The 15,275-nt window shown below is 38.9% G+C and overlaps 1 protein-coding gene across 1 annotated transcript in view; it reads right to left on the bottom strand.

Moving 5' to 3' along the window:
* The window catches only part of LOC147652668 (uncharacterized), a 33,979-nt gene extending 24,426 nt beyond the window's left edge, over positions 1–9,553 (bottom strand). The window contains exon 1 of the mRNA XM_086895156.1: positions 9,271–9,553. Within this exon, the coding sequence (XP_086751282.1) occupies positions 9,271–9,553 (283 nt within the window). The remainder of the gene's footprint in view (positions 1–9,270) is intronic.
* Positions 9,554–15,275: the final 5,722 nt, after the last annotated feature.

The following is a 15,275-nucleotide window of genomic DNA, read 5'->3' as shown; positions in this document are numbered from 1 at the left end:
TCCCTATTTTGTGTAGAGGAAGATGTTGCCTAAGACTAGCAGATTATTTTTGTATTTTTGAAGTTAATGTAGCTCAGTGTTTCCTGTGCAGATCTCAAAGATCTCCTCAATGTAATTCTTAACATTCATGCAGACTTTCTATCTTCCATCTTCTTTGGACATTCAGCTATCTGTCACTCTCTTTTATACTAGTGTTTATCATTTTCTAAAGGCACTTCTGGGACGCAGCAATGCAGTCCCAGAAGATTATATACCTATATACCTATATACCTATAAACCAGACCCAGATAGTCTGAGTTCTGGGCTTTTTGTGCATTTTAAAATGCATCTTAACCTTTGTTCCCCCTTAAGTTGCTAAGCAGTAAGAAAATTCAAGACCAGGATCTGTCATCTTTTTAATTATGTACATGAAGAATTTTGTGGATGAGTTACACGTGGTAATATCTTAAGACTGTTGGAGGGCTAATTCCATTTTTTACACTCAGGCTGGTCAGTACAACCTTTACAGATACTACTTTTACTTCTTACAAATTTCTTTTTCAAAGTGGGTATTAATAGGCATTTTAACCTGTAAGAGAGAGTCCAGATAATGAAGATACGTGGTTAATTATGATGAAAGCCCAGCCACTGTGCTTAGGGTAATGCAGTGGGATTTGCTGGTTACTCTGCCTTAAGGAACACTTTAGATCCCATTTAATTTTTAATATTACTTTCAAATCCCCTTCAAAGTTGTTTCTAATAATCTGAAAACTTTTAATTGCAACTGCATGCTTTACCTCTTGGCATTAGACCACAGATACACATCTCCAAGTGCTAACCCTCTGAACAGGGTTAGAAACTTACACCAGGCTGACTTCCTTCATTCATTATTGTAAGCTTGTGAATGACAAGAACTATATCCTTGATGGTAGCAGCTGAGAACAATAATTTCTATTAAATATAAAACCAATATTCATGTACTGAGACTGAACAACCCCAAGTTTCTGCCCACCTTTGGAACCATCAAATGCAATTCAGAGGTAATTCTTGTTGAGAAATATATTTAGGGCAGGTAGCTCTATTTTGCATTTTGGTGAAGTCTTCAGTCTCACTGTAGCTCCCTGAAACACACAGTTCTACAGATTTATGAGCATTTCTAAAGCTCAGTCAGAGAATGTAGGTAATGTATACATCTTTTTATGTATACACCCTCTTAACAACAGGCTCTGCAAAAAAAAAAAAACAAAAAACAATTTTTCAGGGACAGGTGATTTTGCACTTCAAAATCATCCACAAAAGTCTTTGAGACAACTGATGCAGAAGCCAGTGCCTGGGGGGGCAGGAAACACCCTGCTTCAAGGAGTTTTCTTTATAAAATAGATGAATTGGAGGTGCTCATGGCAAGGGCATAAGCTTGATGAATCAGGGAGAACCCTGCCTTTCTGCAGTCAGGCAGCATCCTGAGACCAGCAAGAGTAAAGGGCATTACATTTATTTTGTTGTTTGTTAAACAATTTCTCTTCTGTTTGTTTGGCAGCAAAAACTGCCACTGTCCTGCCACTGCAACTGGCACCATCCTGACTTCTCCCAGCTAATGTCTCTGATTCTCGGTGCAGCCATGTATATGCCATGACTGCTTCACTGACTTGTGAAGTTATTAATCAAAGAATCATAGACACTTTGAGTGGTTAGGGCTGGAAGGGACCTTGAAGATAATTTAGTTCCAACCCCTTCAATCTGCCAGTTGTTTTTTTGGAAGCAGGTGTTTTAAGTGACAAAAAGTGAAGAAAGCAGCCCCTGTGAGCTCTATACCAAGTAAAATATGCCTGACCATCAAAATGGCCTGGAGCCTGGAAGAGTGCCTGAATCTAATCCTGGAAGACATCATCCACTTGGCAGGTTCAATAGATAAACCCCTTGCTACTGTGGTCACTTGAGAGGGCAAAATTACCATTATTTAAAACCTTGTATTTGCTTGTAAGATTACAAAAACACCATCCCTTTGTCCTCTGGGATCCTGTTTTGCCACATAAATAAAGAAAATTCATTCTCCCCTTCATTAAAAGCCATGGTGCTGAGCTACAACATTAGATTAAAAAAAAAAAAAGTATTAAAAAGGGAAAAAAACAGTTCTTCCAACTTCTAATACTGAACAGCAGCTTCAGAGGAACAAATAATCAAGTAAGGCACGTGGAAACACGTTGGTTTGTAAGTATGTATGCAAGGAAAAAAGTATTTGAAAAACCAAGAATAAACCCAAGTGCTGTATTTTGCAGGAAAATCTTCTGAGCCTCCCAAATTCTCTTGTGCTTATATTTTGAGGGGTGCAGGTACAAGGCTTCTATCTACCACCCATGTGTTGAAATGTAACAGGAAATAAAATGAAAAAAATCTCATGGGTAATTGATATAGGTGATTGGAAGGGAAAATCAGAACCAGAGAAGTGCCAGGGAACAAAAAAGAAAAGAAAAATAAAAGAGAATGATATTTAAAATGCCAGCCTCCTGTGAGCCAGTCTGCTTCCTATCACTTATTTTGCAGCTCTGGGTTCCCACAGTGGACTGCTGCTGCCATCTACTGCCACCAGCACTGCCAGAGGCTGAGCTCCCCTCCTGTAACCTAGTCTAGGGAATCGGGGCCAGGGAGAATGGCAGAGCATGAAAGATTTTGAGTCAATAAAGGAAAAACAGTTTCCAAGGAGAGAAAACATCACAGCCAAAATTAAAAACTCAAGCGCAGATTTGTTCATTAATGATACAATGCAAAAAATGTCCGTGTTCTTAGGAGGGAAACATAAATGAAAAACCTTTTGCTTTCAAAAGGGAAGGGAAAGCCACATCTGGATCCACACTTCTGTCATGTAGTGACCTAAACCTATAGTCAAGGTCTTAAAGGTTATTAGTTTGAGTGACACGGCTGACAGTCTATGATCAGCTTCATTAGATGATGAAATGACTTGCACAGCAGGAAAGCTAAGGAAGGACAAACAGCCTGGGGGTAAGTCCAAGTCTCCTAATTCAGTCACCTGTGTTACTCCTGTTCTAGGAACAAAGGGCTTCTGATGCTGGTAATGAAATCCTGTATCTGACCTTAGCTTAAAATTCATATCAACAAAGACTCAGAGAACAGACAAGCCCCCAGTTATTGCAGGTATTTTCTAAATGAAATCTGGAAGGAAAGCATATTCCACTGTGTACTGAAAGACAGACTATGGAAAGAACTGAAAAACAGTTTGGCAGGGGACCTATAGCATGTCTGTTACTATCCAGCAAGAGATATACTTGATGTCATAACCTCTGAATTTCACATAGTCCATTGGAGGTGGCAGGAAAGATCAGACCCAGACCTCCCTGATCTCAGATCATATTTCTTCTCTGTTGGTGTTATATAGCAGTCTTCATTAGCAATACCTATCTACACGGTGGTTGGAGAGATCTGAGAAGTGAAATAAATTAGCCTTTCCCCTTCTCTGTGCAGCTCTTGTGAGACTGTTCTCAGAGTTTAAGTCAACTGAGTTTTTAGTAGTGTCTGACTTGAATTTATTACATTACCTGAAATACACAGTGGAATAATTTTAAGTTGATTTAGCTAAGCACAGTGATAAAGTCATGTTTTTAATCCTTATATAATTTTGTCTTCAATTGATACACTACACGATGTGGGCCCTTTCTATATGGATTAAAATACAAGCCAGTCTGTATAGCTAGCATGCATTTCTGATACTACGACTTCATAAGAATGCAATATCTAAGCATGTCATTATCTCTATCATATACAAAGAGGTACTAAAAGCTAAGTTATAATAGCAAGGGTGCTGTGCCCTAGCAGTGTGATTGAAGCCAAACCACTGTCCACACTGACACAACATTGAAGTATTCCCAGGAATACACTTTCTCTTCCCTCATCTCCCCTAGGAGCTGATCTACCAAAACATGCCTGACAAGAAAGGCCTTTGTAGACCCACCTTCCTCTACAATTCAACAGCCAGATCCTCCATAGAGCAACTCTGTAATGAAATAGGAAGTAAAATTCTACAGAAGCTTGGTGAGTAAGAGAGAAGACAAAAAATCACACTGGAAAGCCCTGGGGTTTGTGGTGGTATTTTTCTTACAAATTCTCCTTCAGGACCGAAGTTTTTCCTTCTAAATCAGTTGGCTGAATATTCCACTCTTCATATGGAAACTGATGTGAGTAGGTAGCCTTCCTTAAGACACTGTCAAAGGCTGTTCAGTGACAATTAATTTGACTGAATATCTGAGGCCCAGCATAGTCCTCTGATGGCTTTTTTTTTTCCCCCTTTCTAGAGTCTTTGTCTCTTGCGCAGGCTTTGCTTTTCTTTAGATTCTGGATTCAGTGTTTCTCTCCCTCATTTTAAAGCAGTCAGAAATTCAAAGCTTCTGAAGGACTAAAGGTCATTACAACTGTTTTACTCAGTGTTCTGCAGCGTTTCTGGAAGATGTATGGGAAAACATTGTTTTCCAACAATTCATGTCAGCAAGGAGTTTTTGAGTTAGGTGTAAAGCCTAACTCAAAAAACAGCTCCTAACCCAGTGTTCCATAGATGTTTCTTCCCATTACAGACCCCACAGAAGTGAGGAGAGAGGGCTGACTGGCACTGCAGTCTCCTGGGAATTTATCTCTTGGCAACACTACTGAACCACAGAGACAATGAAACCAGATCCAACACCTGCTTGCAGGATGCAGGATAAATCCAGAAAAAGAGTGATACTGTCCCAAAAGCTGTGCAAGGTAAATTGTTAAGATGGGCAAAGTATTATCATCCCCATGTACAGGTAAGAAAGGAACACAGCTTGGGCCTCTTTCTTTCCTTAATGACACTACTACTGTACGACAAAGACTACACATGTGCAATTCCAGACAACTAATACAGATGCTCAACAATGAACTAAAATATTATGTGGCAATGAGACAATAATCAGAGATGAATTATCTAGCTAACTAAACTTGCCAATAGAATTAGGCAGCTACTTTAAATTATCCCAATCATAATGATGAGTATTCACTGTTTATATCTCTAAAACAAGTGTTACAGAGATCCTTTTGGAAATTTCACTAAATGTTCTCCATCACCATGGAAGTATCTACATAGCATTCATTTTCTGCACGTTTTGAGTTTTTGTCTCGGCTTGCACCTGAGAGCTGAAATGAGTCCTCACCACTGCACAAGAACAAAAAAAAACCCAACAAAACAACAAAAAAAACATAACTTTTTTTTTTTTCTCCTTTTAGAATCTGGCACATACAAATGCCGGAAAAAACACTGTGATTTGTGCTTACATGATGTACATTGCTGCCCCATGCACATCCACCAGACCATCACAGCTTTCCTGAAAAATGAAACAAATCAAGGGCCATCCAGCACTAAACCTTAAGATCAAATCAGCAGAGAGGAGGTCTTGCAGGTGTTTTTGGAACCACGAATTACAGGAAGTTAAAGAAATCAAAACCTTGATTTTCCTCTTCATGCCATGGTGAAAAAAAATATGGACTATAATCAAAACACTCAAGGCATCAACAGAGTTATATTTTTCAGAAGGTATTTTTTCTGCTATTTTATTTATCACTTTGTTTTATCACTGCATTCACATAAAACTGGATGCATTTATTAAAGAATGTGTGAAAAAAAAGTTGATTAATGGGGATACCACTGATCTACTTCTGCTTCTCCCATCATATCCAGTTTTAACTTTTTCAGAGCCATTTCTAATATGATTTGGTTTCAGGAATAATGAATTTATGAATTCATAAATTCAATAAAGGTCACGCTCTTATGAGTTACTAGTGGTTTGATTTTAAGGTGCACTTTGCTGCCATATTCCAACCACCTACAATGTTTCACAATTATGCCTTTCTTAAAAATAGAAATATATTCCCAACATATTAATCTTTACTAAATAATATTATTTCTGTTTCTCTTATACTGTGTGATGGGCTCTTCATCCTATCTCATGCTACTGCTGTGTTCAGTGAAGCTCCTGTTGTGTTTCTCTCCAGATATGAATGCAATTCATTGATAACTACAATGATCCTTTTCCCACATTCTATAAATCAACATTGCTGCCTTTCAGACAGTCAATAAAGACTTCCAAAACTTTGAATGCTGAAAATGAAAGGTGCACAGCATATTCAAACAAATGTCAAAAACAGACATAAAAATAAAATAGTCCACTTCCACCTCATAAAATTTGCAGCTTCCTCAGAACTGCAGATGTCCACTAGCCCTGTGTGATGACTTTACCTATTTTCTTCTCAGCACCTCTCTGAACTTCATTTTGTTCTAGGTCACATTTATGAAGTTTATGGCCCCATGCAGCAGATATTTGGAGGTTGTCTTATTTGAGCAATACTTCAGACAATAAATATGATGCTGATGAGAGCATACTACCTTAACATACTTGTCCAATTTAACTTGCATTTGATGCAACCATTGTCAAATGGGACAATTCATGACAGCTCAGGATCAAATCCAGACACCTCTCTCATAAACAAAACAGCCTCTGTAGTGAAAATAAGTTCTGAATAAACCTCAGTTTCTCCTTTTTGCAGGCAGCTATCTCTGAAACTCTCAAAAAAGTTGACCATACGCTTTGGGATTTATCTTGAAACCATCCATGCTTTAAATGTAGTATTTAAGTGTGTGTGATACACTGACACATACTTACAGGAGAAACTCTAATTTCTATCCAAGTGTTGTGTTATAGCTTGTGACTGTCGGACACGAAATGATTCACATGGACACAGCTCGAGGTGTGGTGAAAGAAAAAGAAGCATTTATTTGTTCTTTCAGTATTTATAGGTTTTTGACAATGACCAGGGATTGGATAGTCAGGTTACCACCTTCCCAACTGCACTGGCCACGAGAGACATCCATCAAAAGGCATATCTTTAATGGAATGTATAAATGCCTATGTTTATAGTTACTTTCCTGGGAAAATGGCTAGAAATTATGAAAACAATATTGAAAGGACTGGTTCTCAGGGCAACAATAGCTTTGTAGCTGGATGTGATATTCACTAAGCTGAGTAGCTGAAGAAAAACTCTAAAACCAGTTTTATCACAAAACTTCTTAAAATATTTTCTTTTTCCCTGGAGCATGCTCTCCCTCAGATTGTCCTGCTGGGTATGGGAAAAAAAGACACCTTGTGCATGAAGTACTTTAAGTCAGCTTGCAGCATGGTAACTTCTAGCATAGAAAATGTCTGTTGAATATACTATTTACAATCATTAATCTCAGCCTGAGTCTGTGCACTAAAAAATGGGAAGAGAGAAAAGGAAGATGGTCTGGTAGCACCAAATCCCTGACCTTTTCTCATTTTCTTAGATAAAAGAAGCAGTCTGAGTGGTAAAGACCAACTCAACCTCATTGGCTTCAGCAATCATCGCGTGATGGGGATGAGCCTGGTGTCTCAAAGAACATTCAAGACAGACACCTTTCTGAGTGCATTGATCACTATTATTTTAGGGTGGCATCATGCAGTGCTAACTCAACTATTTTCATTTAATTTAAAATTATTTTCCTTCCATGTTACTATATATAATATAAATCTCATATTTTTAATATTTTTCCCCTTCCATGATACAACTTTGAATAAGACAACTGTAACTGTATTTAGGTGTAAAAAGTCAGCTACATATAAGGAAAACATCAGTATTTACCACAATGAAGGATATGGCTTTACAGTAAGATCCCTACAGGGCACAGAAACGTATCTAAGAGGTACAGAAGAGAAACCTCACCTAAATAGCTTATTTACAGAATGCAAACAGGATGGATTTCCTAAGCTTCCTGGCAGAGAAACATGACAGTTATCAAAACCTTAACCAGCTACTTAAAAGTTCTGGTTTTGCCTCTGACTGTCACCACCTGCTCCAAAGTTGCAAACACAAGATACTTGCGTCAAGACTAAAGGTTCCTTGTGGAAGACTGAAATGTAAAATAGACTCAGTCTCTGAGAAGGCTTCCAGAGCATGTCACAATAGCACAGTAACAGGACATGCAGTACTGAGTACTTTTACTCATTGCCCTGAGCCTCAGACTTCATTTCAAACTGTGGTTGTTTAGTTTAGACCTTGAGGAATCTCTCACATAAAAATAAAGCAGTGAAACTGGTAATCCTTATGAAAACTTCTTATAATTTTATTCCTAAAATGAATATTCTAGTCTCATATATTGAGAAGCTATTGCCTTTAGTGATAACCTGCCACGGTTATTTTAAGGATGTAATCACTGGTATGAAAAAAAAAAATCTTTGCTTTTAATTTCTCAGTATATTTCCCTACAAAATTTAGATAAATTTTTGGATAGAAACATTAGAAAAATTTATATTTAGGACAAGAAGAAATATGTGCATCAGAACACTAAAGGGGAATGCTTCTGCTGGATATGTGTTTTTCCCAGAGACACTGCTCAACAGTCTTGTATTCTATGCAAGACAGATACAGATGCCCATACCAGCCCTTGACCAGTTCATCCCTTATTTCACACTCAACCAATTTTAATCTCTTTCAACTGCTGCAAATAGTAAGATAGACATTATTTCCTGAAGTTATATTTAGGTGGGTCTCGTCTTGCTTCTTTCCAGTGAAAAGTAAAGCAATTAAAATTGTGCTGGAGATCCATACACTTGGGTTCTCATTTCAGACATGAAAGCTCGGAAAAGCAACTTTTTTTTTTTTTTTATTTTCTCTTTATGTGGCTGAAAGTTTATTTGGTTTGAGATCAAAGTTATGATTTGTTTTTTGCGAGTGATTCATGGCAAGCTGCAGTACCTGCCAATCCAGCTGGTATTTGCTCTTCCTCACCTCATCACCACAATAAGCATTCTGCAAAGGACCTTGATCTTCAAACTGATCTCTGTGGGGCAGCAAGGTTTCAGCTCCTTCTGCTGTAGCTGTGTTTGGGCTACAGCAAAAAAAGAAGCAAAAGCTCTATATTAATCATCACCTATGACTTGAAGAAACTAACAACAGCGAAATCAGAGAGAAATTTGTTGTTTTATAGTCACTTTTATAATTACTATATTTAAATTTCATCTATAGTTTTTTGGTTTTTAATGCTAAAAATTACATAAGAAACCTGCTTTTCTGCAAGTCAAGGAACAGTAAGGTTTTATGGTGGGTTGGCATCTAGGAAAAAAACAGTGGAAACACTCACGGATATGATGGCTCTGAGAGCCGCTGCTGGGAGTTTCTTCTCTGCCTGAGACCTGGCCAATAGCTGGCCAGTTCTGAGAACTGACAGTATTTTTGACAAGTGAAAAGTGAGATTACCTTCGTGAATACCACCTTTTGAACCTAAACTGGGGAGTTTCTGGCTCTGTTTAGTTTCCAGCTTTGGAAGGTAACAGAGCTCCAGCCGGCCCCCGCTCCCACTGTGGCCTTGTCCGGCCTGTGGGGAGAGGGCAGAGCCGGGCTCCAGCAGCTCCCGGGCAGGGGACAGGGACTGAGAGGCTTCTCCAGTCCCAGGGGGTGGCCTCTCCTGGGGCCTTGGCTGGGCCAGGCCACAGCTGCTCACCTCCACAGCCCACACAGACAGCCCCAGGCCGAAAACCATCTGCTGCCTTTCCAGCGCTGCTGAAATCCAACACCAGGAATACCTGCTGTGGTTTGAGACAGATTTTAACCCTTTCACTACCCAGATGAGACCTGCAGATTTAATCCCTTTCCAGAGAGAGGAAAGTGAGAGTGACCAGCATGTAAAGAGACAACATAAACCATCAAAGTCAGTAAAAGAAGGAGTCGAGCCTCAGATAGAAAGGAGAATGAGGAGATGCTCTAATAAGCTGAAATATTATTTTGGTAAGGCCATGGAGATGGACAATAATGTTCTGAAAAACTCCTTTAATTCATGAAAGAGTATTTGGGGAGAATGAAGTATTTCAAAGTGTAGATCTGAGCAAAGGTATCCATTGATGATGCTGAGCAGATGGTGGAGCAGTTGTGATCCCATGAGATGCTGGAACAGAGAGAGAGAAGTGAGAGTTGATGAAGACCCTTGGCCCCCAGGGAGAGAAGAAGAAAACCTCTGTTCCCAGAGACGATCACAGATCTCTCCTCTGCCTCATCCTTAAATTACTCATCCTTAAAATAATACCCCTTGAGTTCATGGCCCATGAATATACCTCTGAGTGGTGTGAAAATGGGAGGAGGGCATAATGGCAGAGTTTTTTTTCCTGGGTGGCTGCTGTGATAGATAAAAACTCTTTTGTTCGCCTAAATATATAGATATGATAGAATGCTTTGCGAAATTGTACTTTAGATATAAAGTTGAGAAAGGGGTTTGAAGGCCACTAACTCGCTGAAGTTGGCATAATTAATAACAGCCTAGCAGAAATTCCTGGAACACTAGGACAAGATAAACTTGGAGAGAGAAACAGTGAGAAAAGGTCAATGGAACAGGAGTGAGGAAGACTTGAAGCCTCCCTTCTACGACCACAAGAGAGTAGAAAAGGATCATCTAATGACCAGAGACACATGCCCAGAAACACCGGAAGAAAGCCACATCACCAGGAGGCCGAAACAAATAAAAGGACAAACACGGAAGCGGGAAGCGCGGCAGCTCTGCGGGAAGAGGTTTCTCCTCCTCCTCCCTGCTGCCCGGCGCCGACTTTTGCTTATTGCTGGCTTGCTATAATTAATAAAAACCTTTCCTTATATATCTGTTTCTAGTGTATTTATAACAGCTGCCATAATGGGAATGAAAAGCCATGAGGAAACTGTTTTCTTGTGGAGAACTCTCCATGGAATGACAAGAGAGAACTCCTCTCTCTACAAAGACTGATGAAAGGACTATTGTATAGTTGGGACTGCTTTAACCACCAGGTTTTGTCTCTGTTGCCAGTTGGGCAAGAAAAAAAGGTGAGGTTTGGAGAAAAAAGTCTCTGGAGGTTTTATTCTGGTTTCTTATTTTTGTAGTTCTATTAATGAACTTTATTCCTTTTAAGTTTTGAGCCTGTTTTTTTTCCCTTCTCCTAATCCATATCTCACAGCAAGAAATAAATAAGTATTCTGGTGATTTTTAGCTAGTGCTAAAACCACAACAGGTTTACATAAAAAATGAATAGACAAATTGTAGCATGTAAAAAAAGGCCTGGCAGACAATCAAAATACATTTAAGCTAATAATTTATAGCACTAAAAATTGTAACCTAACTAAAGCTTAGTTTCTTAATGCATGCATGTACACTTGCACAGGTGTATGTAATATGCACACAAACATACAGAGACACAAAGTTGCAACTAACTTTCCAAACTGTGAGACAAATGCATGGACAGAACCACCTCGGTCTCTTAACAAAAAGGACCACTTTTGATCTCATGTAAATTCACTCAAGTCAGGGGAATTACACCAGAGAGAGGTTTGACCCAGAATGTCAACAATTTTGAGAAAGTACAATTTTATTTATTATGCAATTATTCACACAGAGGGATTTGCTTTCTCTTTTAAGAGAATGTGTCATGCAGTTTGATGTCTGCTGCTTCTTCAGAAACTGCTTTCTCAGTTCAGGCAAAGACAGAACAAGCAGTGTCAGAGACTTCCATGCTTGATTTGCCCGTGTTTGCAGTGGAAATATAAAGTTTTCAAGCCAGCCATACTAAGATATATACAAGATATGTTGCATGTCCTAGGACAGTGGAGAAGATGAGATTCCTCCTGCATGATTAAAGAAAGATTAAGATGAATTGTGATGCATCTTCCCTGCACCTGTTTCTTGCTCTTCTGTTAGATCTCATCCCTCCCTTTTCCTTCTGTTGACAATATTTGTTTTGCTACCAGTAGGACATCTTCCCTCTAATACATATCTAAAGCTCAGTAAAATAGGATCAAGGCAGATAGTCCAGGCTGATTGTATGCCTTTGATTTAGAACTGCCTTCCCTCAAAACATATTGGCCATACACATGCTCCATAGTACTTCCCTTAGATTCCTCTTTCAGCTGTACATGATTTCTCTATGTTTTTCTAATTATAATTGGTTTGTGCACTCCTTCCAGTTAAGAACCAAAAACCAAACAGACATATTGTGGGGATGGTTGGATAGAAGAAATTTTTTAGTTTTTTCTTTGGCCCTCATTTATTTAACACCATGCACATACTGATTTTGACCATTTTATATTCCTAAAATCTCAAGTAGCTTTCTGGAACAGATTCACTAAATGTCCCTGTACCTTCTCGTGCCCCAGCTGGCAGCACAGCTGCCTCTAGCCAGTTACTGCAACTCTACAATTGGATTTCCTTTGCTCAAATACAGAATTAATTCAGAGGAAAATTAATATCAGTTCCTCTCTTTCTTCTTTCAAACTGAGTTTACTACCTTGTTTGTACACCTAAGTCCAAGCCTGCCCCACTTAATCCTAGATATTCAACCAAATTTGCAAATCCCCCTCAGCTGCCCCCGTGTTTACAGGAAAGAGTTGGGGAGATTCCTTTATGCAAAGTCATCTCAGAACTGTGCTATTTATGGTATATGTCTGCATTTTTCTTCTAACAATACAGATGCCCAAAACAATCATAATTGAGCAGAATATTATATGAATAAAACTCAGACAAAAGGCAGCCCCTAGTAGAAATATAAAATATACAGACTCCTACCATGTCTCCCAGTGCAGGTAGATCGAGTGATTCTGGATCTCTCCATCAGCAAATCCCTTCTCCAGGACCAAAACCCAAACCCCATATAAAGTTCCTAATCAAACTCTTCCTACATCTCTTGGCAGCCAGTTTCTGTAGGAACAGCCTCAAGATCCCTGTCATCACCCAGCATATTTATTACTCAACTTACATATCAGACATTTAGAGGTAAGCATTAGTGCCAAAATCTCTGAAGAAGCTGGTAGCAAATATGACTTCAGAGATCAAACACTCAGTGAGACCAAATCCCCCTGAGAGAACTCTGTGTCTTGGTAGACACCATTTCTTAGATGAATGGAGTTATTTAGCAATGGAGCAATGGAAGCAGGGAGTTATTTAGCAATGAGCAAAATGCAGGATATATGCAGGCTTACAGACACACCAACAAGAGACTCAGTCTTGAAACCTCATAGGACTGTTTCTGTGCCTCTCATGCATAGTGACTAAGCAAAGTGCATGCTCTTTAGACTACAGTGATTTCCAGTATAAAGAGCAGGTAGGAGCATTCCCCAAAAATTAAATGATGAAGACACAAACTGAAGTCCTGAGGGTAATATTTCTGAGTTCCTTATCAAGATCCAAGAAAAAGCAGCACAAGATAGTCTCTAGGGAATTATAATACAATCTTCACGCAAAAAAATTATGTTGGTTTGGAGTTTAATCAGTATCTTAGAAATTATATGTAAATTTACAAACTACCAAATTCATAATTAGTGTGTTATGAAACTATTTCTTCCCCTTGTAAGCTGACAAAAAAGTGATGATTTACAAACTGTACAATCAGTATACCAGCATATGTAGGGATACTTCTGACAGTGCCTGGCCATGTGCCAAAAGAGAGCTTTTATCTTTACATGATAAAAATCTTAAATGGCAGTAACGCTTCATTCTCAAGCTCAGGGACAGTATGGTGGCAATCATGAGATGAGGTTGGAGAGAAATTGCTTACAGAAGCATTGTGATGAACAGATTTATTCTCCAGTAGTGCCTCTGGAATAGATACCACAGAAATTATTGGTCCTCATCATCAGTTCCAAACTTCCAACAGAATACCTACATCATTCTTTAAACTGTCTGGGACACAGAATAATCTGACCACAGCAACAAATAACAATCACTGTAGTCACCAATAAAGCAAAGACAAAGAAAAAAATAAGTTATAAAAAAAAAAAAAAAAATTGCATAGGGATTGGACTGATGGCAACTTAAATGCTCTGTCCATATGGAGTATCCTATCTGTGATTCCAGATAATTTCTGTGTACCAGTCTTCTAAAAGGAGACACAATCACCTCCCCCCATCTCCAAAACATATAGATATTCTCAGTGATCAAATCCATTTAAAAAGCAGCCCATAATTAAGATTTTTTTTTAGAATTAGATTTTGTATTATTAAAGCATAATGGGGTCCCCTAGGTTCCAATTAGGAAACTGATTAAAAATCTTTGAGCTTAAAAAGCTGCAGGTAGGGCATTCTGCTCTCAGCTGCTTTGAATTAGCATATTGATGGCACCAGAGCCCTAGTTGGAAGGAAAAAACAAAACCTATGAGGTTTCTAGCTTGTATTTGGAAGGACATTAATCTATGACCTTGTTCCTTAACAGAGCTATGGCTTCAGTTTCAGCATATGGCAAAGCTGTGGCACAGACCTAGAAATTTGCTTTAGAAAGGCCCTTGAAATCTGGGTTCACTTTCATCCTGTTGAAAATTTAAGACAATTAGCCACACTTGTTTCAAACTGAAACCCACAAAAAGTGGGTTTAGTAGGACATTTAATTTTTCTTTCAGAGCTCTTAAATATTAAGCTGATTCTGATAGAGTGCTTAAACCAAGTTTCAGCGTAGAAGTCAGTTCTCAGACCACTCAGGCACTTACTGAACCCTACAAACTTTTGTGAGCACTGTGGACCCTATCAGTGGGAGCTGTGGGAATTTCCTACCACAGATGCCTGGCCTGCTGCTCTACCTGTCCCTTTCTGATCTAACCAAGTGTCATTTAAACAGAAGTGAAGGAGAAACTTGCAAGGCACTGTAGTAGTAGCTATTAAGGAAATTACTTAAATAAGGTGTTCAGAAGACATAGTACGATGTTCAGTCTTGGTAGGATAATGGAATGGAAAGCATGGTGAGGGAAGGTCTGACTGTCAGAAGAGCACAGAACTGATAAACTGGTGAAGATTATCAAAGCTTACATACTAATGACTACTACATGAGAAGAGGATGAAAGTGACTCATGCTTTGGTGAAACTGGGGTATTTTTATGTTAAGAACATCACTTTTGCTTCAGGGAGTTCATTTGGCAGGAGACACTGGAGGGTTTGCACATCATCAAGGATTACTCTGGTGGATAAGGTTTAAGCAATTACAAAATTGTGCCAGGATTTCTGATTGTTGAGGTGAGGGGAAAATAATTGAGATTTTGGGTTTTTTAGTATCTTGCTTCATTGCTAATAAAAAAAAAATAAAAAAATAATAGCACTGAAGGAACACCTTGGCATTTTCTTTATCTTGGATAATGTTATAGCCTTTAGGCTCATGAACACAATGCACTGCAGAAACATGTGCCCAAATGCAGAGGGAATCTACCTTGGTTCTGGTTCAAGGACTCCCAGTTCTCTGTAGCTTCTCAGGTTACAACAGCTCGCTTTCA

The sequence above is a fragment of the Cyanistes caeruleus genome, chromosome 6 (genome assembly GCF_971803275.1).
Source record: "Cyanistes caeruleus chromosome 6, bCyaCae1.hap1.1, whole genome shotgun sequence".
Taxonomy (NCBI): Eukaryota; Metazoa; Chordata; class Aves; order Passeriformes; family Paridae; genus Cyanistes; species Cyanistes caeruleus.
This window is presented reverse-complemented; position numbering and strand designations above follow the sequence as displayed.